We start from the raw sequence: 27,063 nt of genomic DNA on the forward strand, positions 1-27,063 counted from the left end.
AGTAGAACTTCTGGTTTAGTAGAACTTCGTTTGCTTGTTGGAACTGTTGGAACTTCATATTCGTTTGTTGGAACTTCTGGTTGGATTGCTGGACCTTCTAGTTTGCTGGACCTTGTGGTTTATTGAAACAAGCTACGGTTTAGTCAACGTAAAGTGCAGAGTGCGAATTATCGATATCCCCAGAGATTCGACTGTATTCGGATCTTCTTGAGCGGAGAGTATAGAAGCGCGATTCTTTTTCGCTCGAAGAAAATGCGCTATAATATAATTGCACAAAATGCGCGGCGCGAACGGTTGCGATGCGCGTGTATGCACCGGCTGCCGGTTCGCGTCGACCGAATCGAACATGCGCCTCTTCACAGCTGGATTGTGATCGACGATATTGCGCGCTTTGGCGGCTGCCGCCGGCAACCGGATACACTCGCGCTGTTTACGCCGTCAGAGCAGGAGCGTCGGTGGGACTTGAACACGCGCCCATCGGTCTTACGTTTAGGTTCAGGTTAACGTCTTATTTGGCTTTCATTTTTATTAACTCACGTGACGAGAAAAAGCCCGCAGGCAAAAAAAAAAAAAAGGCAGCTCTGTATATGCGATCGCTCTACAGCCAAGAAAACAACAGAGCCGACCAGAAAGGTCATTGGTTTTCTCCCACCACAAAGAGCGCTCAATCGAACATGCCAACTGAAAAAAAAAAAGATATGTCGCTGGAAAGAAAAGAGAGGAAGGGGCAAGTACGCAGGACAAGCGCAAGCTGCTACCCGCAACGCACGCAGACAGGAAGCGCATGTATACCGCCAGTGCTACTTGTGACCTTTCAAATAATGTGCCACCGGATAAAGCGAACAGTGTGCGTAGATGGTGTCTTCTGGAGTGGACCATGTTCTACTGTGAGCGAATGTGTGCATAGATGGTGGCACTGGAATGGACTACGTTCTACTGTGACTGAATATGAGATGGTGGCTTCTGGAGTGGACTATGGTCTACAGTGAGCGAATGTGTGCATAGACGGTGACTGCGGGAGTGGAATATGTACTATTACAAGTGACTGTGCGCAAAGCGGTGCAGATCCGACAGGTTTTCGGTCATTATTAACATATAATTGACGCTACGGTGGAGCAATTGCCGGCAGACTAAGAAAGGCTAATTCCACCTGTAGCATACAACTCAACTCTACTCATAGTCACAGGCCTAAAGCACGGCATTAATATGTATCTGCTGAATAACCTGCAGAAAGTGCGTGCGTGCCATCATTCACAACAGCCGCCAGCCAGGAGCGTCACGTCGGACGCATAGCTAGGCGAACACAAACTTGACGCTTTTCTCCGCTAACTTCTTCATGGCGTCCAATCCGCTCACCACCAACTCTGCCAAAAACTTGTACGCCACAAGCTTCACCGCCTTGCACCGTGCTTGAGACCTCGGCTCCATTGTCAAGATTGCCAGTTCCGACACCCCAGCTCAGCCGAGTCAAAAATGGTCTGCGTCACGAGCTTCATGAGCGAACCAGGACTGCAGCGCGCTTCGCGTGTTCGCTCAGATATGCGCACCGCTTTCTTCGGGAGACAAGAAATGCGGGCTAAGGAGCGAGAACTCCGTCGTCATCGAAGCCCCCCCCCCCCCCCCCCCCCCTCCACCCCCCTCTTCCTCGTTATTCACCTTCCCATCTAAGAATTTCATTTCAATTTAACAAGATCTTCTTTACAAGTATTACGTCGTCAACACCCGTTTCGCAACCAGCACTCCCCCCCCCCATCCTCCTCCTCCTCTCCCTTCCCCAGTTGGTAAACGAGCCATTTCCATTGAGGCTCATAACGCAACGAGGACAACTGCAAGGAAAGGTGCCAAAACCGTCCCAGCCCGGCTGCGAACAGGTAGGTATGCCACCTTAATACGAAGAAAGACCCCGAAGATAGAAAGAGAGAACACGGGTGTCCCGCTTAGGAAGCCACGCGCGGCGAACCAGACGGCAGCGGCCGGCGCTTTCACCCTAGTCACGCATACGACGAGTACATATACATACAGCCCACGTGCACTCGCGCGGTGCCCGCGGTCTCTCTGGCTAGACGCGTCGCTCTGCGAACGTGGTAGGGGGCAGCTCCATCCGAGACATGAACGAGCAAGAAAGATAACTGCGCGATACACAGTGGTGCGAGCGGCGCTTTCTTCTATCGACCTCAAGCGTACACAGACTGTATGCGGCCCAGTCCCGCCTTGCCTCCGGCGGAAGACCAAAGACAAGCGCAGACGGAGAAAGCGCCAGCGTGCAACGGAAAGTGAAAAAAAAAAATCAAAAGAGGAAGACCTGAAAATGAAGAGAGAGAGAAACAAGCGACTGCAAATCCGCCCCACGAGCGGAAAAAGCACGTGCGCTCCGTGTCAAGGTCCCCGGCGCTCGTGTTCCGCGCGGATGTGTGTACGCGGTGCAGAGGATACGCCTATAAGGAGCCATGACGTCACTCCGCAGACAGGCTCTACTAGCGCCGCAGTCTCCCGATACGTGCAAGAGTCCACATCGGCCAAACGCGCCGATGCCCTCTCGTTAAAACAGAGGACCCCCGTCAACGCAGTATAGTGGCCCATGGTTTTAAAACGGCTCAGTCCGACGCGACGTCTCCGCAAATCACTGCACGGCATGCGAATGCAGATCACAACAGTTTGAAGAAACGGAGTTCCAAGTACGACGTCACTTTAGCTCCCGCTCCCGGCAAATCGGGACGAATATCGCCCGAAAATCGCAGCGAAACTGCAGCCGAACCTGATGCCGAACATGCGGCTGAACATCATGAAAGCGGAACTTTTCGGATATATTCTGGAACTTTCCGTCCAGGTGATATCCAACAAACAAACAAACAAACAAACAAACAAACAAACAAACAAACAAACAAACAAACAGAATATACGTCCACCGTAAACATAACAGATCCCTTACATCGCTATACTCCGTTTCATACATAGCAGGCAACGCTGCTGAAGCTAAAGCGCCTGTTCGCACACGCTTGGGCAGGGCATGTTATGGGAAGGAAAGATAACCGCTGGCCCCTAAGGCTGGCGGATTGGATTACAAGAGAAGGCAAGCGTAGCAGGGGGCGGCAGAAGGTTAAATGGGCGGATGAGATTAAGAAGTTCGCGAGGATACAGTGGCCGCAGCCGGCAAAGGACAGGATTAACTGGAGAGACATGGAAGAAGCAGTGAGCGTAGTTAGGCTTATGATGCTGATGAAGTCCGCTGCTATTGAAAAGCAGTTCGCCATACACCCAAAATGAACGAAGGCATATTTCGTTGGGACAGATCTCAAGTACCGTGACTGGCAACCTCTTGTGGTTGGCAGTCGCGGCAATGGATGACATGTGGCGGTATGATATGCGGGTGACATATATTAGTGTGGGCAGAAAAAAAAGAAAGAAAAATAATGTTGCCCAGCCCGCGCTGCTGACAGGCCGAATCGCTCCGATTCCATCCCCGCCTGAAAAGTAATTCACACCCAGCGACAGTTATGGCCAGAGGGCCCAACACTAAGCGCCTCACAGCTCGCACCGTGACTCCCAATGCAATACAGCACTTTGTTTTGCACCGATTTCTGCTGTCCTCCAAACACTCACCGAGCTTCGAGGAGAACCAATGATAAGCGGCCTCCTCTTCTCTGGCACGTGGCCGGCGGTATGTAGTCACGCGGGTCGCCACACGCAAAAAGCTGGAAGTTACGGAGGGCCCTCAAGCTACACCTTAGTGTTTTTAATGCAAAAGCATTGTTACTCATTTTTAGTTCCTTCTTATATTTTTTAAACTTTTTTCTTCCTTCCTTTCTCTAACGACACTTCTAGCCGTCGCGGTGGCTGAGTGGTTATGACGCTCGGCTGCTGGCCCGAAAGACGCGGGTTCGATCCCGGCCGCGGCGGTCGAATTCCGATGGAGGCGAAATTCTAGAGGCCCGTGTACTGTGCGACGTCAGTGCACGTTAAAGAACCCCAGGTGGTCGAAATTTCCGGAGCCCTTCACTACGGCGTCCCTCATAGCCTGAGTCGCTTTGGGACGTTAAACCCCATTAAACCAAACCAAACTAACGACACCTACTCATTAGCACACAGTCGTAAGGCAACGCATATACTACATTCACCTTTGTTTGCCAAGAAAGCAACGCGGTTTTGTGGCCTATATGGGTTGCGCGCTCGCCTCGCACCCTGAATGTTCTGGGCGCAACTTCGGAAGAAATTTTACATTTCTTTGGTACCTCAGTGACGCCAGCCGGGATGACTAGACCACTGCTGCTGGCCAACGCCGACACCGGGCTTCGTAGCCGATGAGCCGTACAGTGCTTCCGCAATAAAAAGCGGCTGATGGGCTGGAAGCTTCCAAGCACGGGATTACCGAAACGAAGCGGGTGTTAGCTGCGTTAGAATGACGTACAGGTGCGGCCAAATTATTACGCAGCGCGCTTAAATTTTCTCACGCCAGTACAGCTCCGCTCAAAAGTGTCCGGTCCTCGAGTTCCAAATCTCAGGGGGGGGGGGGGGTGGGGGGGGGGGGGGTGAGCAGACCTCGTCATTATTCGCGCGGAGTTATGGCACTTGTTTACGGGTGTCGCAGTTGCCCCACTTGCGGTGCACATGCACTGAATTTCAGCCAGCGCGAGACATGGCAGCCGAATTAATAATACGAAAGCACAACCATATTATATAATGGCTAATGTTAGTGACTAATGACTGACTCGCACGTTTTGCGGGCACTTCCGATGCCGATGTACCTGAAGTATGTAAAGTCATTGATTAAACAATATCGAGTGAGAGTCATTAGTCATTAACATTAGCTATTTAATGACTATAGCTACGTCGGCACCGGAAGTGTCCGGCAAAACGTGGAAGCAAGAGTGGTGTGGTGAAGTATATAAACTCAGTGATTAAACAATATCGAGTCAGTCAGTAACATCAGTCATTATTTAATGACACTAATTAACGGGCATAATTATCAACACTCGTATATTACACCAATTAACGGTGTAAGTTGATGATGGCAATTAACGGAGGTAACTGATGATGGTCGGGATAATTACTGGGGCTAATTAGAGAGACCATGTGACGTCATAGGGGTGCGACGTCATCCCATACGTCTGACTGCAACTAATTATAGTTAAAGCAAAAAACGGAGCCCTGAATGTCGGTGTCTGAGAAGTAGGATGACATGCAGTTTTTCAAATACCTTTACAGAACATCCCATACGACGTCATATATGGACAAGGGCTACCAAAGTCGACTAGGAGCCACCAACGTCGCTGCAAGCACTAATGCTTTCGCATTTCTCCAATGCATTCTCTAGGTTTGTTTTCACCAAAGCCATCCCTACACGTCAGCGGTCGATGCAGCCTCCGAACTGACATTTCTCGGCCCGCGTATACACAAACAAATCGCAGGGGTCACTCCAAAGAGCGAGCGCCCACACACACGACGCCAGCACCAGCAAGCACACCCCTGCTGCGCCTCGGCGGTGGTTTCGCTTACGAAACGATCTGGAAACTTCCACGCGCATACATACACGATCGATGCGATGTCACAGTACGCTCCCGCGTGGAGAGTCGTGGAAGAAGGCATTGTTTGCGCACACGTTCCCGGGTGCCGATGCCACAGGGTGATTAATTCGCCCATTGTCGCCGCCTTCCAGAGACCGCGTGCACAATCCTTTACCCTTTGGTCTTAGAAGCAGCAAGATAAGAAAGAAAAAAAAGCATCGCTGGGAACTATCAATGTGACACGTTTCGCTTAGCTGTACCGCTACCGGAGTTAGTGAACAAACAGTGATCACAAAAATGCGCAAAGGCTCCTAATTCCGTGATACCGGGTGTTTCAGCGAACACTTTCAAGAATTTTCAAAAATAGGCTTTTTGGGGTAAAAATGTGGCTTTTGCTGCATAGTATTACTAGTGTTAGGGGACACCAGAGAAGCGGTGAACCGTCTTTAGTAGCAAGCTGGTTGACAACTTTTTAATAAAGTTTTTAACTGGCAGAGTGAGGCGCCTAGCTGCTATTAGGGATCTGTAGCCGGTCCTTAGTAATAGCCACATCAGTTTTTAGAATTTCGAAAACTCCATTACCCTTGGCGCTGTGGCTCGACAAAATTTGGCCTTTTCGACCAGTTATGTGTACACTGGAGTGACCGGCGGCCAAACAATTCGGACTAGTGCGTGAACTACAACCCGTCTCGGGCGAGATATACATGGCGTGGACATTCGACCCTTACTCGTGGACGATCATTGTGCTGAATAAGCCCATCAATCACGTGACTGGAGCCATCAAAGGCCTAAACAGACAAAAAAAAAATTAAAGAATGATTCGCCCATGCGAAATGAAATGAAGAGCGTTATTTAAATTGTTTTCACCTATGTTCGGACACCAATGCGTACATCACGAAACGACGATTCGTTTGGCACCACCCGCATTCCTCTCCGACCACTGGTTCGCCCGCCACGGCCCTGCGAAAGTCTTACGGTTTCGAGGACCAAAGGTCGTCGGTACGAATCCCTCGCACACGTACGAGGCTTCATCTCGACTAACAACTTTGTGCGCCGAATTGTGGAGATTCGTTTGCCACCACTCCTAACTCTCTGCCCGAAACCCGTGGGCCACAATTCTGCCACCATTGGCGACCCCAAGTGGCACCAGTCTCGGCGCCAGCTCAGACGGTATATATATATATATATATATATATATATATATATATATATATATATATATATCGGAGCCCGACGACTGCGCGCGCGCGGGCACGTGATGAAGGTTACATTTTGCTGACCAGAGATTTCCGGCCGTCATCTTGAAATCTCGGACAGGCAAGAAACGTTCGAATGCGAGAAGCAGGAGCTAACGCCCTTTAACAAAAAAAAAAAAGGATAATCAAAACATCTGAACAAATACGCGCGCGGTATTGCCCGTTCGTAATTATTACGCGTCCCCGTGTCGTTCAAGGAGCCGATTTCTATTCAAGCAGCGAACCTACCAAGAAGTGTTATCGACTCGATCTCCTCTAATCTAAGCCGAGACAGTCGTTCACTTTTCCTTCTTTTAACCTTTTTTTTTTTTTTTGCCCAGCTGCTCCTGAACTGCGTGCTCTCAGCTTCACCGCGAGCTTTCGCGACGGTTATTATGCGGTGTGCGCGCTCGCCTGAGCAGCATCCCGCAGGCTGTCTGCCAACACGGCGCTTCGTTGCTACACACACTGTTCCGGCGGCGGACAGAAAAAAAAAATGCAGCGTCTTTTACAGCCCTTCTTCTGAGATAACCTAGATGGCTCGGGGGGGGGGGGGGGGGGGGGGGAGACGGAATGTCGCAACGTTATGCTACACGCTGCCAAAGGTCGTGATGCGTCCAGATCGCGGATGTTTTTTTAACGCAGTCGGCACACAGGCCGATGGATCCGCGCTCTACTAAATTACCGTGACGACGCAGAGCGTTTAGTGAGGAACCGTTTTTTTTTTTTTTGACAAGGTGTGAGGGGGACCACCGCCGGCATGCCATTTGGGCGCTCGCGCAAAAGTACAGGTACGTACAGTCAGGGACAAAAGTCTCAGGAACACGTGTTCCTCAAACGAAGCCGACAGGTCTGCCATTAGCCGGTGGCTGGAGACCACACTTGTGGAAGTGAAAGTCACAATTTTCTTACATCCCCATGAGTGTGGTCTCCAGTCGATGGCTAATAGTGGAGCTATCGGCTTCGTTTGAGGAACACGTGGTCCAGAGACTTTTGTCCCCGACTGTACATTATAAAAGGTCTCTCTCTCTCACACACACACACTTTCCACTGCACGGAGCTGTATCTGTCAAGATGCACACGTGCGGCTGAAAGCCACTTACATTTGTTTTGTTTGGGATGACGGAATGAGGAGGAGGAGGAGGAGGAGGAGGAGGAGGAGGAGGAGGAGGAGGAGGAGGAGGAAGTAATTGCTTATATATAGGTTTCAGGATCCTTCGTAATGATCGCCGCCTCATCCCAGACTATCCCGTGGCCGGTGGACCGCACGTGCTCTGAATTCTTTGATGCGCGGTTCTTTCTTACATCGCTCTGGTGATCCCTTATGCGTCGCTGGAAGTTTCCGGTTTCCCGATGTAGAGGGAGGGGTAGTGTATACTGTATATCGTTTGTCAACGTTGGCTATGGCCACCAGCGATGCCAGAAACGCGAGCCCATTGATGACTCCATGTGAACCGTTCATCAGACCATGTTTGCTGCTGCCATAGCAGTGGATCTAGGCACCTTGTACACGCAGTAGTTCCTGTCACTTCCGAGAGCTCAAACGAGCGCTGGCGACACGAAAAGAGACACAGTGCACGGCCCTATAGTGCACGGCCCTATAGAAGACAACAAAACGCTCCCCCTACAAGTTGGAGACATGCTGCCAGAGCGAAAAGATAAAAAAAAAATAAAGCTCAGAGTCGCGACCGGCTAGTACTGCAGCAACCTTTCTTGCGGGGGAAAACCCCAAGTTTGGTCAAGCAGCGCATGCGCAAGGTGCGAACGTGTAGCGATGCATGCCCATCAAACGATCGCCGTAACGTCGGCAAAACGTGAAAAACAAGAGCTTGTCCCGGCGTCACTGCTCTTTCAACGGTGTTTAACCCTTTTCTTTTTCTGCTGACTTGCAGTGATAACGCATCAGACGCTTTTCAGGTTGCGTTACGCGCATTGTTCCTGGGGCTCGCGATACGCCCGCCGAACGCACAGCGAAACCGCAGGAACGGAATAGCCCCACCCGACCGATTCAGATGATTGGCGTCAGGGGCTTTACCGTTAACCGCAAAAAGACGGACGAAGAAAAATCGCCGCAAAGCCATCAGTTAGATTTACGTTAAACGATAAGACGTCAAGTGCCCAAGTTTCGGGCGAGAGCAAAACATATGGATGATGACACCTTGTGGTACAGTTGAACCCCGTTATAACGAAGTTGAAGAACCCCAGAGATTAATTCGTTGTAACCGTAGATTCGCTATAGTCAGTGCTGAAAGAGCTTCAAAGGGGGAATCGTCATTCCTTCGCTATATCCATTATTTCGTTGTAACGAGTATCGAATTAGTACTTAGGGTCACGTCCACGGTTTGCATGCGTAGAAATCAACGTCGCCCACAGCACGGGCGATATGCGGCAGCCAACGACCAAACGACACTAGAACAACTTGCTCTTCAATCAAAACTCCCAAGACGCGAGAAAAAGTGCATTCGCGAATTCACCGGCGAAAGTACGTACCTCCCGGTACCCGCACCGGTTTCGGCCACGGGCTACACGCGCAGCGAAACAGTCTTTACGGTGCTCGCGTTTAAGTTTCCGCAGCGACAAGGGAGTCACAGGTGCGGTTGAGCGCTATACATGGTTGACCTACGCAACGAATGACCGACAGAACGCGAGCTCCAGTAAATGACAATTATGGCGCGCCATCGGGGCGATTAAGAACTTCTCGAAAGGCGACGTTCTTGTCAACTACCGCAACGAACTCTCCTCCCCGCCATGTGCCCCGCGTCTATGTGCCGTTCTCAAATAACGTCCGCCAGTCACCAACTAGCAAAACTACAGACTATGGTCGACGAAAATTTCGGCAGATGCGTACAAATGCACAGTTGGCGAACCAAACAAGCGCGAAGAAGGCGAGGTCTAGAGCCATGAAAAAACAAACTCGTCTCAGTTCTGCTTTAAGTCCCGTTTCCAAGTCTGACCGCCGCCAACTCTAGACCTGTAGCTAGACACAGTTTCTTGCTTAAGTTTTGGCCTCCGATTTTACGGTCAAGAAAGTCAGCGAAAGTTCTGCGATACCCCAACCAACCCCACACCCAGAGAGCGCCCATGTCCAAGTTCGCATGGCGTCCAGGCCCATCTGGGACCACACTGGGTCAAAGCGTCTAACCGACTGGACAACATTATCCATGGAACTTGGACAAGCGGTCGAAGCGGTCGCGTTAAGGTCCACGCGCAAGTACCGCTAATGCAGGACTCCGTTTACCTGGGGTCTTCTGGTTCCGGTCCGCATCCTTCTCCTTGTTCTTCACGGCAGCGGAAGAGGCCTCCCTGGCGCCCGCCTTGAGCATCCCGAGCGCGACGCTCTCATGCTGAAGCTTGTATGTGGACGCCACCATGGCGCTGAGCAGAGCCGTCGCGTCCCGACTCAAATCGTCCGCGCCGCTGACGCTGTCCGCCCGCGAGTCGCCGCCGCTCGCCGAAGAGGTGGAGGAGGCGTCGGCGGGCACCCCACGCCACCGCCCGCCGCCCAGTTCTTCCCGCGCCACCGTGCGCCGCGGCAGTGACACTGCTCACCGCTTGACCACAACGCGCCGCCGGTGGTAGCAGAGCAGCCGCACGGCGTGCTCGCCGCCGCGTACCGCGAAGCGGCTCGTCAGCTAGCCGGCTCGGCGTTTAGCGCGCTCTTCGTGCTCGCTGGAGTGCGGCAGCAGCACGCCGGCATCGCGCCGGTCAGCGACACTACTCCGAAAGGTTCACGGGCCCTACAACAGGCCGCAGCAGCATCAGTTATTACGCGAGCGAGGGGGGGACAACACGGCGGCGCAGGTGCGCGCGGAGGCCGAGCGATGATGACCACGCGAAGGGAGACGAAAAAGCAACACAAACCCCCTTTTTTTTTCTTTCTCGGCACACTGGAGCAAGGCGGATAAAGGAGGGCGGACGCGCACACACGGACTTCCGAGAAGCACGAACGCGGCAGAGGCAGCAGCAACGCAGCACACACGCACGAGATGAATGCCGCCGCGGCTCGTAGCAGACGACAGAAGCAGCAGCAGATCTCCGAGAAAAAAAAATGCCGCAGGTGCCGCCTTGTGCAGACGACTATGTTCGCTCGAGCGGCAAGCAGCCCAAGCTACCCCAAGCAGCTAGAGACAAGCGAGAGGGGCAGCCCCCAATGGAGAGATGATGATAGCCCGAGGGGGAGGAGTCGACTTTGGTCCTCGCGAAGATGGCGCGATAGCGTGGCGCCGCCTGGTGGTGATCGCGCGAAGCGCTCCTGACGCACTGCGCGGCCTCCGAGATCCGCAACTCCGATGGCGGGACTGCAAGCTCCATCACCGCAACGCGCCAGGAAACAAAACAGACTGTGCCCAGAGAGGCCTTTTCTCCTTGACATACAGTCGAGTACGCGTCTCAGAAAGATGCTTATAGCGCAAAAAGGTGAAAGTGTGGCGAAAAAAAAAAATCCGTAATCGCTCTCGCATTTGGGTAGCAATCCGCAGACGAGCAACCTTTCGAACAAGGAATCTTTGAACGCTATTGTAACGTGGCCGGAAGACAGAGATTGTGCAAGACCGGGTGCAAGAGCAGGCGAGCGCTTTTCGTGAGTCAGTCAGGCAAGTCGACGACCCCGAACTTTAGCAAGTGACTCTTTCCAAAGACACGCTCGCTCGCGATTCCGAAACCCGCGCGACGCGGAAACGAAATTAGAGAGGAACTTCTCATCGCAAGAGACGCGCAAAAGCGGCTCATTGTGAAACTCCACCGTCGGTGACGATGCGACTATGCTGATATCGCTCGCCTACCGCCTTTCATGTCTTTCGGACCTGGACTCGGGCTATGAGGGACGCCGTAGTGGAGGGTTCCGGATAATTTCGACCACCTGGGGTTAATTTAACGTGCACTGACATCGCACAGCACACGGGCGCCTTAGCGTTTCATCGAAACGCGGTCGGGACCGAACCCCGACACGGTATCGAACGGTCATGGTATGGTAGCCGAACGCGATCACCATTGGACCACATCGGCGGGCTAATAATGAACTCAACAGTGTAGTTGACTGCAGCGGTGGCCTAGTGATCTGAGCATCCGCCTCGCATGCGGGAGGTGCGGGGTTCGATCCCCAGTGCCGCCGGGTACCCACCGGTGATGCAATGGGTACAAGCTTTCCCCTGGCCTGGTGCTCGGCTTATCAGGGGTGAAATGCTTGAAAAACGGGTCTTTGACCCCCACCTTGAGTAATCGAAAATAGCTAGTGCCACGGCGCTCTTTGGCCATAGATGCCCTTGCGCCATAAAAATCCATCATCACCATCATAATCAACGGTGCAGTTGTGGCTGGTGGCATAAAAGTAATAGTATAAAGTGCCTTTCTTTTTTTTTTTGAAGATTATTTCTACTCCTGAAATGATGAAAAGAAAAAGTTGTTTCTTCCCCTCTCCTCGTCTTTTAGAAGTGATCAGGATGCGCGTAAGAAGCTACATGTAAGGCCCTGTTAATCGTGTTACCGAGTGTCGTCCGCATCAGTACCCAAGGTCAATTCACGCGGCAAGGTCAAATAACCGGTCAACTATAGCTTCGTTCGAGCTCTTAAAATACCTTCGAGTGAAACGCTTGTACCACTGAAAGCTCATTTTATATAATTTTTTTTATCCTCAAGAGCGCCTTTCATTGCCATATGCACGGACCGTTCCTTCCACAGGCCTCTCCTCACCCCACGACCAGCATTGACTGCGGTCCATTATGCTAAGCGGCGGTGATGACGAAAAATGCAGGCTGGGTGACACGAAGGCTTTCATAGTGAACTGTGCATCGGACGAATTTTTGTCCGCTGAGAAGAAGTCTCGAGTACTAAGTGCCGGAGCAATCTCCACTCCTCAACTGGCGTAGGCTCAGCTGGACGACCACCTAGGGCCTGGTGCAACAGGCCGAAGCGTTGCTGGGCGCTTTCTTTGGCACCAAATAAAGCGTTTCTCTCGCTATCACGCCAGCGTCCCGTCAGATATGTCAGTGCGCGTTGAAGTACCAACCATCCGTTCCCTCACAGCGAAGTTCGGGTGGTTATGCCGCCAACTGAAACATTTACTGCGCCCTCTCCTTTCCTCAAAACCAATTGTTTTTCACCGCCACTGAAAAAGCCGCGGCTTGTTTTCTTTGCGCATAACCGCTACCGCCACTGTACTCAAAGAATCGCCTATAGATTTATCGGGTCGCTCGATGAATAAATCAATGGCGACCTTCGTTCACTCCATACCGAGCTTTGTCCTCGCTGCCACATATGGCGTTTAAGTCGCAGCGATATCCTCACGAACTAGCCGGAAGTTGTTTCTTTGCCTTAGTCTCCAAACGCATTAATACAGTGATGTGCAGGTGCCTACAAAGGTTTTCGGAGCAGCGAAACAACGAGAAAGCTGAAGTTCGTCGCTGCAATGAGACTCGCGGCTGGCACGAGCGGCGCCATGAAATTTGTAGTGGGGTGACATAGAGAAGGGGGGGGGGGGGGGGTGTCATCAGGTGCGGTGTCATCGTTGGCTTTTGTGCGGCCGAATGACTCTCCGCCGCGCAGTTCGTGGCTGCGTTCCTAAACAACCAAGAAATTAAGCCGTTCTGCAATTCTCGCGTCCCGAAAACTTTTGTGGGGCACCTGTACTTCGAGCGTATTCAGTGAAGGTTTCCGGAATAAAAGTGAACGGGCCAGCTGTTGCCCGAAAAAGCTAACTCGGAAGTATAATTTCGTTCCCAGCTGCGGCGTCGCCTGCTCACGGAAACCGACACGTAATAAACTCGCCCAGCGCGCAACTACCAGAGGCGCCATCTGGCCTCGTCGGCCGCAAGCTCTCGTTCCCACGCGGCGGCCTCCGAGATCGGCGTGAAAAAAAGCCTGCGTTGGGTCCGGCGGTTTAGCGCTGGCGTAAGCTTCCCGACAAAAGCCCGTCTGACCTTAGCCTCCGTGAGTAAGCGCGGCGTACGCTTGACGTCATGCGAAAAGCAATGCAGGTGCGTTGCCGCCGGCCGTTCGCAGTGCGCTGCGGAGGCGAAACCCTGCAGGTACGCGGAAGCAGACAGCCAAGATACAGAAGCATAGAAAAAAAAATCTATGTAGGAGGGAAGGTGACGGATCCGGACAGCGAATAAAGGGACAATATTCTGTAACGCTTCGTTGCGTTTTACGAACTAGTGGTCCGTTTCCACTTGTGCCGTACGCGCCACACTGGTTATGTAAATACGGAGCCTCGACCGAGGACCGCAATACAGGACAGCGCAACGAAACGTTACAAAATAAGGCAAGGCGCACGGCCTGGTTTCAACGCCCGAAAATGCGGCTCCTCTCGTGAAAGCCAGGAAAACAAGAGCATTGGACGCCAATGATGATCGACCTGCGCTGGGAGAACTAACTCCCCGAGCGTCAATTTCCCACTTGAATTCCGTGTGTGCTACTACGTGTGGCAAGCAGGGAGCGAGCGGCAACGTCAGCGCGCTGCACGCGTTGCGCAACAGTCCAGAAAGCACGTGTTGAAACTGCTCCGTGTAAACGAGGCAAAAGGTCACAGGGAAACAGAAGCAAGAGCGGAAAAATGAGGCATGTCAACAAGCGAAGGTCACGACACACGTGCGATGCCTGTTTATAAGACCAGTTTTTTTTTTTTTTCGAAAGCTTATTCCGATGCCTCGACGTAAACAAACAATAAAAAAGAGGGTCGCGTTGCTGCACTGCGTCGAGCCGAGACAGTCCTCGTGGGAACCGAATGGCTCACCGCGTGACGCCATTTGCATGCCCTGCCGTTTGAACTGTCCCCACAGAAACAACGTGCAGAGCACGTTGACCTCGAAGTGGTGCTGACGCTTGGCAGCGAATGATACTCAAGCTGCGATTGGCAGATATTTACAACCTTGGCTGCGTATAGTTCATGGCATGCGAGTGCCCCCGAGCAACAAGCTCCGATAGCCTCCTCCGATAAGAGCATCTTGTATCGAAGCTTGGCGTTTACGTTCTGAATCATTGTGCTCCCCATATCGTTCGTTTTCGACCGCCACGATGCGAGATGTTATCTTGCGTATAATCGCTAGGCTTCCGAGGGACTGCGGTCGCACGCTGGCGATTCCACGACTAACCGGACTGACCTCGACAACGTACGCTAGCTATCTACGCAGATTGGCATCGTGTTTAAACAATGCGCGGTCAAGACCTATACATTCGATGCGCTCGTTATCACCGCCAAGTGCGTCGGAGCTTATCGCGGAGGCCTCGGTTGCCGTCGTCCAGTTGCTGTCATTCCGCTGGAGGTCGCAAGATAACACATTAAACAATGACGAAAGGCTCATCCATAACTTCACATACAGCACTGTGGGTGGCTCAGTGGTTATGGCGCTCGGCTGCTGACCGGAAAGACGCGGGTTCGATCCCGGCCGCGGCGGTCGAATTTCGATGGAGGCGAAATTCTAGAGGCCCATGTGCTGTGCGATGTCAGTGCACGTAAAAGAACTCCAAGTGGTCAAAATCTCCGGAGCCCTTCACTACGGCGTCTCTCATAGCCCGAGTCGCTTTGGGACGTTACACCCACATAAACCAAACCATAACTTCACATACAGCCCTGTGGGTGGCGGCCTCATAGCGTCCGCCTAATCGCTGAAAAAAACGCGGGGCTTTCCTGGTAGGCAGTGCGGTATGTATACATGATTAGTAGGCCGCATACGCGAAACAGACTTAGAATTCTTTCACACCTTTTTTTTTCACAACAGGCCCAAGGGTCGACATGTTCCGACATTGGACTGCAAGAGGCAGCTGTTCGTGGAACTGAAAGTCAGCTGAACCACAATCTCGCTACCGTCGCAAGAGCCACGCGAGTTGCTGCGTTGGCTCAGTTACTATGGCGCCCTATAGCAATGGGCACGAGACTGCGGGTTCGACCTTCAATGGCCGCATTTCGATGGATGACCGTGGGATTACCGTGGTGGTATTGGCGGCGTTGTCATGATGAAAGTTGACTCTCTCACTCAATGGCGGCACGAGGAAAAGTGGTGAAATAGGCCGTTAAAGAACGGAGGGAGAGAGAAGGAGCCGCCGAGCGGAGGGCTCCGGATTAATTTCCGACACTCGGTGTTCTCAAACATGGGCTGACATCAAACGCCACATGGACGTTTCCTTGCAGACGGGATACGATCCCTCGACCTCGTGACCAACGGCCGAACGACACAGCCGCTCAGTCAACGCGGCTGGTCGGTCATTTCTGCGGAGGCGACATGTCAAAAGCGCCCGCATGTTGTGTGATTTATCGCACGTTAAAGGACCCCACCTGGTAGAAGATAGTCCGGAGCCCTCCACTACGGCGTCCCCCATAGACAAGGACGCAGCCACGGCATGCGAAAAATCCCCTAATTATAACCGAAAGGCAAAAACGCCACAGTCGTAAACTGGTTAACACTGAAATAAAAAGAAACACAGTTGTGAATTTAAGCGTTCCGACACAAATGACAGCTAGAGTGAAGTCACAGGCTGCCAATGATTGCTGTCACTACGGTACACTATAAACAGAAACGTGTAAGAAGAGAGTAGGCTGTCCTCTAGCGCACTCCCTTTTACAAAAAGGGACTGTGGTAGAGGACAGCCTACTCCCTTTTTACCCCATATAGGCGTATTCGTGTTTAGAGTGTACACTATAAAACAGAAAGGCGTAAAAGGGAGTAAGGAAGCGCTAGAGGACAACTTACTCCTTCTTTACTGCCATATAGGCGTATTCGCGTTTAGAGTGTACACTCTAAACAGAAAGGCGTAAAAGGGATTAAGGAAGTGCTAGAGGACAGCTTACTCCTTTTTTACTGCCATATAGGCGTATTCGTGTTTAGAGTGTACCCTCTAAACAGAAAGGTGTAAAAGGGAGTAAGCTGTCCTCTAGCGCACTCCCATTTACAAAAGAGGAGTGTGTAGAGGACAGCTTACTCCCTTTTTACACCCATATCGGAGTATTCGCGTTTAGAGTGTACACTCTAAACAAAGGCGTAAAAGGGAGTAAGGAAGTGCTACGAGGACAGCTTACTCCTTCTTTACTGCCATATAGGTGTATTCGTGCTCAGAGTGTACACTCTAAACAGAAAGGTGTAAAAGGGAGTAAGCTGTCCTCTAGCGCACTCCCATTTACAAAAGAGGAGTGTGTAGAGGACAGCTTACTCCCTTTTTACACCCATATCGGAGTATTCGCGTTTAGAGTGTACACTCTAAACAAAGGCGTAAAAGGGAGTAAGGAAGTGCTACGAGGACAGCTTACTCCTTCTTTACTGCCATATAGGTGTATTCGTGCTCAGAGTGTACACTCTAAACAGAAAGGTGTAAAAGGGAGTAAGCTGTCCTCTAGCGCACTCCCATTTACAAAAGAGGAGTGTGTAGAGGACAGCTTACTCCCTTTTTACACCCATATCGGAGTATTCGCGTTTAGAGTGTACACTCTAAACAAAGGCGTAAAAGGGAGTAAGGAAGTGCTACGAGGACAGCTTACTCCTTCTTTACTGCCATATAGGTGTATTCGTGCTCAGAGTGTACACTCTAAACAGAAAGGTGTAAAAGGGAGTAAGCTGTCCTCTAGCGCACTCCCATTTACAAAAGAGGAGTGTGTAGAGGACAGCTTACTCCCTTTTTACACCCATATCGGAGTATTCGCGTTTAGAGTGTACACTCTAAACAAAGGCGTAAAAGGGAGTAAGGAAGTGCTACGAGGACAGCTTACTCCTTCTTTACTGCCATATAGGTGTATTCGTGCTCAGAGTGTACACTCTAAACAGAAAGGTGTAAAAGGGAGTAAGCTGTCCTCTAGCGCACTCCCATTTACAAAAGAGGAGTGTGTAGAGGACAGCTTACTCCCTTTTTACACCCATATCGGAGTATTCGCGTTTAGAGTGTACACTCTAAACAAAGGCGTAAAAGGGAGTAAGGAAGTGCTACGAGGACAGCTTACTCCTTCTTTACTGCCATATAGGTGTATTCGTGCTCAGAGTGTATACTCTAAAGAGAAAGGCGTAAAAGGGAGTAGGCTGTCCTCTTACTGCCATATAGGTGTATTGGAGCGTAGCTGTAGACGCCCGTGTACACCGGCGTCGTCAACGGGAAGCAAGGCCGCCCAGCGAGAGAAGCCGATCAATGAATGGCGCAGTCAAGAAGAACGGACACGCGAGAGAAAACGGAGAAAGGGGGGGGGGGAGGGAGCGTTGCAATCGCGCGGCAACCTAGCAACCAGGGCCCACGCGCGGTGTCACGACGCAACAAGACCGGTGTCGCAACCAGCGAGGCATGCAACGCAGTACACACCCACCGATTTTTTTTTATCCCGGACATTTTTGTTTTTTGCCCTCATCAGTCGGAATCCGACGCAACAAGTGGCGGGCCCGCTCGATAAACCACCGGTGACGCCGTGGATTTTAAACCGCAGCAGTTGCTTAAGCTGCAAACGCGTTAAAGAGATTTGTGAAGCGCTAATCAAAATCTCTGGTCGGAAGATTGATGTATGTTACTTATCGCATAATGTACCCGCCTCATTCCTCTACGTTGGCAGGATTATACAACTAGAATAGCTAGAAAGTCAGGATGGGAGGGAATAGATGAGTCCAGAAGGCACATGTCCACGCACACACGACCTATAGTACATATGTCAGGCACGTAGTAAGAAATTTTTGTTCGGGGTAGGGCTGTGGAGTGGGTTTCGGACTCGCAGATGTCCAAAATGACCAGTGCATTTCGAGAGAATCGGGGGGGAGGGGGTAGAAGCCCCCCCCCCCCCCCCCGCGGATACGTGCCTGACACATATGTCATACATTCCTGTCACACAAAGCCTAAACACATGCCCCAAGAACGTGATCGCACCACTCTATACCCCAAACTCATTCCCGCCTTAACGCCATCCGGGTATTTGGGGGATCTGAACAACTGAACGAATTGGTTCAGCAGTGGTAATAATCCGCTGACAACGAACTTACGCAGAGCATGTGATCAAAGGCACTTCCAACTATTACATTGCAAGTCGTAACTAGCTGTAGTAATTATAAGGCTCTCCTTCATACTAATCACGATTCATGAAATAATTCTCATGCCGGCGTCATCGCCGCACTTTGCCCCCAGTGGAATGCGCGCACGGGGCAGCTGAGGCGAGGAAATAACAAAAAAAAGATGAACAGATAACCTGGCGGGTGTCGCAGCGAACAGCGCTTCATGAAGCGCCGGCGAGAGCAGGTTGTAAAGATAGGGGACATAATAAAGGGGAGCGTGCACACGTGTTTTCGGGGTGGCTAAAGAGATGAAATCGCTGACCCCAAAACGCACGTGCCAGCCTTTGTTCTAGTTTCCGGCGTCAGTCCAATTACTCCGCAGCTGCCTCGGTCATCAACGCACGCTTCCGATTCCATCATCATCATCAGCCTTACTACACGCACTGCAGTGCAAAGGCCTCTCCCATGTCTCTCCATTATATGTACAGTCTATTTTCATCCCTTGATAAAGATACCATAGCAAAAGAAACAATAAATGATGGGCTATATCGTCATCCAGGCTAGATGTAAGCACGCAATGAACTGCAGGAAAGGCGTATACTTTATTCTAGGACAGCTGGTAGGTACTGACTCGAGTGAGCCTTGGGGAAGCGTCCCTCATCAGCCGCTTTTCTTGGCAAAGCTTTTATTCGCGAGCAACAGCGCGCTCGGCTTTCTCTTTGGCGCTTTTTAAAAATTGCGAGCCGCGCGACGTAGCGCTCGATAAAACACTGGCACTTCCACATAGGCAGGACGCCGTCGCCTCCAACGTTTTGCCGACCTCCACCGCAGGAGAACAAAGTAAAGTTGGTTACTGGCCTTGCTGATAGATGGCGCCACGGCACGTGTGCCGCCGGCGCGCGCAATACGTAATGACGGTAACTCACGCGGTGCTGCCGCCTGGCCCATCAAGTGAGGACTACGAATGCGCCTGTCGGGCTTCAATACAGGATTTTCCCCTCCCTCCACAATCACCCCCCCCCCCCCTTTCCCCTGGCTGTGAGCAGTGTGATTCCCGCAGAGGGTAGCAGAAGACAGAGCCATGCCCCGCCAAAACGAAGCGGCCTTGGCTGCAGGACAGAATTTGAGCTCCTTCGCGCCATGATCTTGACCAGGTACCAAGCCATCAACTGGCGCCGGTTACAAGCATACACCTTTCCAAACCCGGCCCTCTGGAGTCTTATGTACCCAGGGCAATTTTCAGACAAATGCGCAAACTGCGATCATAGGGCCACCTTGGACCACATACTATGGGAATGTCCTCATGCCCCCCGGGAGGGACGAGGTATACAGACGAAAGACCAATGGGAGACCTTACTACTGGGCTCCGACCCGGCGACTCAGCTACAACTCGTCCGACTGGCCGAAGCCGTCGCCGAGAGTCAAGACATTTCGGCCGTCGTCTAGGCGGGTAGCCTTCTGGCTACCCACTTTTTGTTGGACATTAGAAGTTTTCCTATCCTATCCAAAGCCGCCGCGGTGGCTCAGTAGTTATAACACTCGGCTGCTGACCCGAAAGACACGGGTTTGATCCCTACCTCGGCGGTCGAATTTCGATGGAGGCGAAATTATAGAGGCCCGTGTACTGTGCGATGTCAGTGCACGTTAAAGAACCCCAGGTGGTCGAAATTATTCCGGAGACCTCCACTATGGCGTCCCTCATAGCCTGAGTTGCTTTGAGACGTTAAACCCTCTTAAACCAAACCATATCTTATCCTCCCGTTCGCGCCGCGAGTTGGCTTCGCCCATCACGCGACTATGAGGGCCCTGTTGTTGACGAATGCGCCGCTGCACCACCAGCTAGGGGGTGAAGGGAAGTTTAATAATAATAATTGGTTTTTGGGGAAAGGAAATGGCGCAGTATCTGTCTCATATATCTTTGGTCACCTGAACCGCGCCGTAAGGGAAGGGATAAAGGAGGGAGTGAAAGAAGAAAGGAAAAATAGGTGCCGTAGTGGAGGGCACCGGAATAATTTAGACCACCTGGGGATCTTTAACGTACACTGACATCGCACAGCACACGGGCGCCTTAGCGTTTTTCCTCCATAAAAACGCAGCCGCCGCGGTCGGGTTCGAACCCGGGAACTCCGGATCAGTAGTCGAGCGCCCTAACCACTGAGCCACCGCGGCGGGGCAGGGAAGTTTCGCCAAAGTTTCGCCAATGTTCGTTTCAGTTCGGCTCCTTGCTCTCCTCCGTTCTCGCGCCAAGGTCAGTCGCGGCGCGTCGACAGCGGCAGCTAAAACCATGCAAGGATTGGAGGACTTAAAGGACCAGGACTTTAAGAAGTGCTCCTCTTTCTGCGCTGGAAATTCGACCAAATATGTGTACCGAACTAGCCTGCAAGAACGTTCTCACACGTTAAAAACAAAACAATATTTCAAAATGCGAAGCGGTGAGAATGAGGCCTATGTAAGAGGCACGCACTTTCCAACGTTCTTCGCTGCACCCTCGGTGCATGACGGCACTTGAAAGCCAAGCGTTCTCCTCAAAGGATCAAGGTTCCGAAAATTCGCCAGAAATTAGATACGACGCACCGAACCTAAGATACCGACCCGATTGGCAACGAATGCCAAGACAGCCTCGAATTGTTCCTCGCGGACACCTAACACAACAAGATGTACCCAATACGACCGCATATGCGAGCACGGATGCAGTATTATAGCAACGTCACATTTCCGACGACTGCCTCATCCCGCAACCGCTTTACGATAAAGCAATCACCTCCTTCGGAAGAGGAAACCTTCGTCGCGCAAGTAGGGGGGGGGGGGGGGTGTTATAGGCATGCCTAGCCGGAGTACCGTGCTATCAATACGGGCTTCCCATCCCATAAACACCTCGCAAGACGAGCATCTTCGCCAGCGCCAATGGCGTCGCCGGAAGACAGACGCCTGCGACGACCTGCACCAGGCAAGCACATCGCGGTACACGCGCCGTTCTCGTCCTATCGAGTAAGATGCCTCTCTAGGCAAACAGCACACATAAGGCGAGGATGAGGAGGAGGTTACTGTGAAAAGGAAAGGCACCGTAACCAGTTCCGCTCTGAGTAGATATCAGAGCCATGCCGCGGGGGAAAAAAAGAGGGGGGTGTTAGAGCAGAACAAAGAAGGAAGGAATGCGTACACCATGGCACAGGTGCCCGAGAGATATCCCGACCATACGACCAAGCGGACGGCGACCAATCGTCTCCTGTAAGCGCGACCGGCTGGCGTCACACTGATGACGATGGCGACCGTGAGCAGATGGGGACAACCCCCGTGAGATAAGCGCCGCTATAAATGCGTACCCGCCTTTTCCCTTGCTTAACTGGCCCCGGCGTGATAACCGGGGCCATATAATATCGCAGCTAACCGCTATCCGACTCGTTTGAAGAGAAGGTGAAAACGATATTCGGCGCCGGAGCGACCTTATACGACATTCCGAGCGGATAAGCGACTCGCTGCACCTCGCTCTCTCTCCCCACTGTCGCATCGTCATATTTGGCAACGCCACATTAAGGCACCACAGAAACGTTCGTGATATAGCCTACGTAAAATCCGCGAGCGGCGGAAGCCGGGCATAAAATGCCTTTACGGTTCGCATAGCGAGGCGCTAAACGCCCACGTACGGAGTTCACGAGTGGCTCTCCTCGTATATAGCCCTTCCGGCCAAGGAAGGGCTTCGCCGACCAATCGCAGCGAGTGAACGGCGCAGGGGCCCTGAGATTAATACAGGCTTCTGGGAGGGATACCCCCCCACCTGTACAGCCTTACGAAAGCGATAGTCAGCGATGGAAAGACAAACGTAAGCCGGATTCTTGTAGCACGCGCTCGCCAGCTGGACCTGAGAAGATGGCGCCGACACCGAGTACTGCATACACATTTACCGCTCCAGTAGACCACATAGGCGGGCACAGAGACAGCAGCAGGATCGGGATTAGGACCGCGAGATCACAGGCACCACGAACAAAAATTCTATTCCATACTGGAGATCTAGCTTGCGCCACGTAATTTCGACTAAACTTACAACTACAATGCCCGTCGGCAGAAGTTAATTCATCGATGTAACCATGCACTGTCCCCCACTTCAAATAATGTATAGTTATCTTCGCCTCGTTGTCATCACCCCTCACGTAATGTCCCGCAAGGGGGACCTCTGAGTGCGCGTTCACGTAATGTGAATGCAGTTTCAGCGCCAGCTTAAGTTTGGCGGAGTAAATGTTCATGCTTGAGGGGTTTAACGAGTCATGAGATATGTAATGAACCATGTGAAAATGACCGACGACAGTGGGTCATGTGACTTTAGCGTGTGATTACATCATTCCACGCGGACGACACGATCCCAAGGTTGGTTACGCGGGACGGCTGAGTCGGGCTAGTGCTGTAAAATTGAAAACCCCGACAGCAGACACACACACAGTTTTATTCGGGATTAGGGGCATCGACGTCAATCACAGCTTCCGCGAAGACCGTCGCCGAAGTGGACGACAAACGCACCACCGTCAACACTTCGCGAGGCGCGGACACGCTCCGCGAATGTGGCTTTCCCGCAAGCACCCGAGCGAAGCGGCAAAGCCAGCAGCGCCGTTCGCAGGAGAGCCTGCTTCGCAGCGCGGAACGTTGCCGAGCCGCGCGGTGTAGTACAAGGCCGCGCCACCGCGACAACAATGCGAACTACGCCGCGACGGATTCTCCGCAGTACATGCAGATCACGATGCGTGCGACGATATACCCGTACAGGAGCGCTGTGGCGGCTCGATGAAACCCGATCACGTGCCACAACAGTGGTGTTCAGGTTTTCAGCAGTGTGCGTGCGCTGTCAGGTGTGTTCGCGAACGTGAGAGAGAGCTTCAACTTTTTCGCGGCTTTGCGTAATAATTTTCCTCAAAGAGAGAGAAATAACGCCATCCGCAATGGCCTGTATTTCGTTATACCATGAAATACGAGGCGATCCGTCATGCGCATGTCGCTTTACTGTACGCTTCTTCTGACGCTTTCCAAACCAGAAAGTATGACCTTAATGCCCACACGCAGTTAATTAGTAATTAGTGCGTTAATTGAAATCTACTACACACTGGCGAATTTCCACAATTACGGTGCGCAGCATCTCATGTAGCGTGGGCAAAGGGGCCCCATCACCGCTCCCTGCTTAATTTCACTCCTTTCGGCCAGCCTGTCCCATTTTACATAACAGGCTCCATTTACACCATAAGGCAACACTCAACGTACAAGAAAGAAATAAAGAAGGAGAGAGAGATAGAGATAGAAAGAAGGAAAGAAAATAAATAAATAAATAAACAAATAAATAGAAAGTCACGGATGCACAGCGCCGCGTAGTTCGTCTCAGCAGGTGTCACCTTAAACGGCAGGCAACATTTCTGTGAGCAGTAGCGAGAGGCGCAAACTTGCCCATAGAGAAAGGAGGGACGACAGACTTTCGACAACAGGTCGACCAAGAGCGACAGCGACGTGGCACGTCTGTGCAAAGCAATCCTTCTAAACCCGCTTCCTGGCCGAGGATCACCTCGATGGTCGGCGCTTATCGCACCGCGTCTGGCTATCTTCCGGTTTAACGAAACACCTGTTCCCATAAGCGCCCGCCACTATCGCTGAACGCTTTCAGACAGGAAGCGGGTCGCTTTTCGCGCCATTTGTTTGCACGGAGGCAGTGACGACCTGAGCGTTTCCTGGGTTATAGTGCATAGAATTGTATATTCTAGGCACTATACCTGTGTTTTCCCCCCCGCAAGCAAAAGGCAGGTTCCTCTACTTTTCTTTTTCTTTGATGAGACCGTACTCTATTGCTGTTTTACACCCGGCCTATCTGGCTTAAATTAACACTGCGCAAGCAAAAGGCAGGTTCGTGCAACTCTTTTTATTTTGTTTTTTTTTTCTGACGAAGCCATCATTTTTTTCAGACTTTCTCGCCTAGATTGACGATGAAAAAAAAAAGGCGCCTTGGTCATGCGTTGGATGATATTATACCCTTAATATGAATACCACTGCTACAGGAGGAGGTTCTGAACAGCGGGAATGTACACGAATCACGCTCTGCTTGAACACCTCAATGACACTGAAAATCATGTACGATAGCCTTGTTTGATAGGCATGCAGTGACCCTGTCGTGGTTACATCGTTTAGGGGGCGATTCAATCTTTTTCGAGTCAGTAAAGCGCGCGCGCGCGCGCGCACGCACGCACGCACGCACGCACACACACACACAGAGAGAGAGAGAGAGAGAGAGAAAACCGCATTGCGGATACAAACGCACTCATGGGCAAGGAGTGGAGTAATTGGATAATTTGTGTCCTAGACTCGCATTTGCATGAAAAATTGGAGAAAAAAAGAAAGCGGAAATGAAAAAGCAGTGAATTCTCCTTCTAGCAGAGGAATCTACCGGATGCATTTATATATTCGCGAATACAATCGTAGACTGGTTTCAAGACATATCCCTTGGCGCTTGCCCCGAAGGAGCGGAGAATCGGAATAGATAGAGGAAGCCCCAATCGAGAGAGGGGAATCTCCAAGTATGTTCTACGTGGAGAGAAGCGAACCGCCGGCAAAAGAGGAAAATGTGATCTATGGACTCAATTTCGCCACGAGACTCACAGAGGTTGGTCATGGATAACCCCGATCGACGTAACTAAAGATTTAGTCGCGGTATTCTGCAGCGCAAGAGGGTCACGGACACCTCACGTTGCCTTGAACTGCGCATCCGCCCACTCCAAGGAAACGCCAGGTGTTGAAAATGCGCCGCAGCAAGGAGAGGCTCATGGCTCAAGTAGTGGTCATTAAAGAAAGGATGACACGCGGCGTATCTTTTTCTTTCTTTCTTGTAGCTTTCTCTTCGTCATCAAGAACCAGAAATGGATTATAGCCAGAGTTCCGGTTGCCGCGTGAATCCTTCCCGGCAGACGAGAGAATCAGCCAGACACGGTTTCGTTGGCAGGCGTGGCGTAGTGACAGGTCGCCAACGCACGCGCCCGTAATCGCAAGGGCGCCCATGCATTTTCGTGAGCAAACAAACGTTGCCCCAACGATAGCGGCGCAGAGTGCATGCACGTGCGGCAAGCGCGGGATGTGACGTCACCACCACGGGTCGTCGTCGAGGGGACTGGGCAATGCCAACGAGGAAAGCAGAACGAACGGAAAAGAAAGACGCATCGCGCGGATGAGAGGAGCCGATGCGTCGGCCACAGACGGGGCGCTTGACAGCGACACGACGCACCTGTTCGCCGCCGCCATGAGGGCGAATGACTGCAAGGGCTACGATAAAAAAAAAATCGTAATATAAAAGAGAGGAAAAAAACGCAGATTCAGCCGCGAAACTCCGGACGCTGCTGCCGTGGAAGAGCATTCGCACAGTTAGCGGTCGGTGACGGAGAGAGAGAGAGAGAAACTTTATTAGGACGCAGCATAAAGCTTCAGAGGATATCCTGCGCCGGGGTCCGCAAAGCCAACTGACCCGTCCGGGGCTAAAGTCAGGCCCGCCACTTTGAGGGACATGGGTATACGGACAACGGGGGAAGGGGGGTATACATAGGTCACGGGGCAGGAGAAAGGGTGTGTTCCCCATTAGTGTAGCGTTCGAGGTGCGCCGGGGAGGGTCGGAGACGGTAGAGGAAAGACCGGGAAAAGGTGAGGACTGTACACACGTCGGCCTCTTCTCAAAAGACGCATGTGCCGCGAAGCTGAAAACGAGCGATTCGTCCGTATTTCCCGCCCTATATTGCACGCGAAGCATTCAGTAGTCTAGTAACGTTAATGCGAGCGGTGTATTTGGTATGCGATCCCTACGAATTCTTTACAGCGCGAGCACATCGGCACCGAGTGCGGCTCAGCCCTTACGAAAAAGGTCCATAGAGAGTCTGTAGACTTCTTATAGATTCTATTGTCTTCCGATAGATATTTTCGTCTATTCATAGTCTATAGACAAAGGTGTACTAAAAGTGTATGGCCATAAATCTATAGATTGTCTGCAGACTGTCTACAGAATTTGTATTGCCTATAGACTGTTCCCTAGGTTTTGTCTATAGAGAGTCTATAGACCTTATAGACAGATGTCTATGGAGTAGAACTTTCTGGCAAGCTAGTTGGTACATTTCAATTGAATAGCGTGCGCTAACAGGACGAACACAGGAAACTTGGAGAAGGCGAAAGAAGCGCTTCTTTCTTCTCCAAGTTTTCTGTGTTCGTCCTGTTAGCGCACGCTATTCAACTGAAATGTCTATGAACAGTCATAGAGTGTCTAAACACATTTTTGTAAGGCAGGACACATTCGACCACACAAGAATCTCGGAGCTCTCTCTATATCCTTGCTGCAGCATTTCCTCGGATGTATACGAGTCATGTGGCGAAGCCATTAAG

The 27,063-nt window shown here is 51.7% G+C and overlaps 1 protein-coding gene across 2 annotated transcripts in view; it reads right to left on the reverse strand.

Moving 5' to 3' along the window:
• Positions 1-27,063, reverse strand: part of anne (polyamine-transporting ATPase anne boleyn) — a 138,300-nt gene that overhangs the window by 93,685 nt on the left and 17,552 nt on the right. The window contains exon 1 of one of the 2 annotated variants that reach the window (XM_077653590.1): positions 9,975-10,841. The exons of the other annotated variant lie outside the window; for it this stretch is intronic. Within the exon in view, the coding sequence (XP_077509716.1) occupies positions 9,975-10,107 (133 nt within the window). The 5' untranslated portion in view covers positions 10,108-10,841. Of the gene's footprint in view, positions 1-9,974; positions 10,842-27,063 lie in introns of those variants that run through there. 2 annotated transcript variants of the gene reach the window in all.

The sequence above is a fragment of the Amblyomma americanum genome, chromosome 2 (genome assembly GCF_052857255.1).
Source record: "Amblyomma americanum isolate KBUSLIRL-KWMA chromosome 2, ASM5285725v1, whole genome shotgun sequence".
Classification (NCBI taxonomy): domain Eukaryota; kingdom Metazoa; phylum Arthropoda; class Arachnida; order Ixodida; family Ixodidae; genus Amblyomma; species Amblyomma americanum.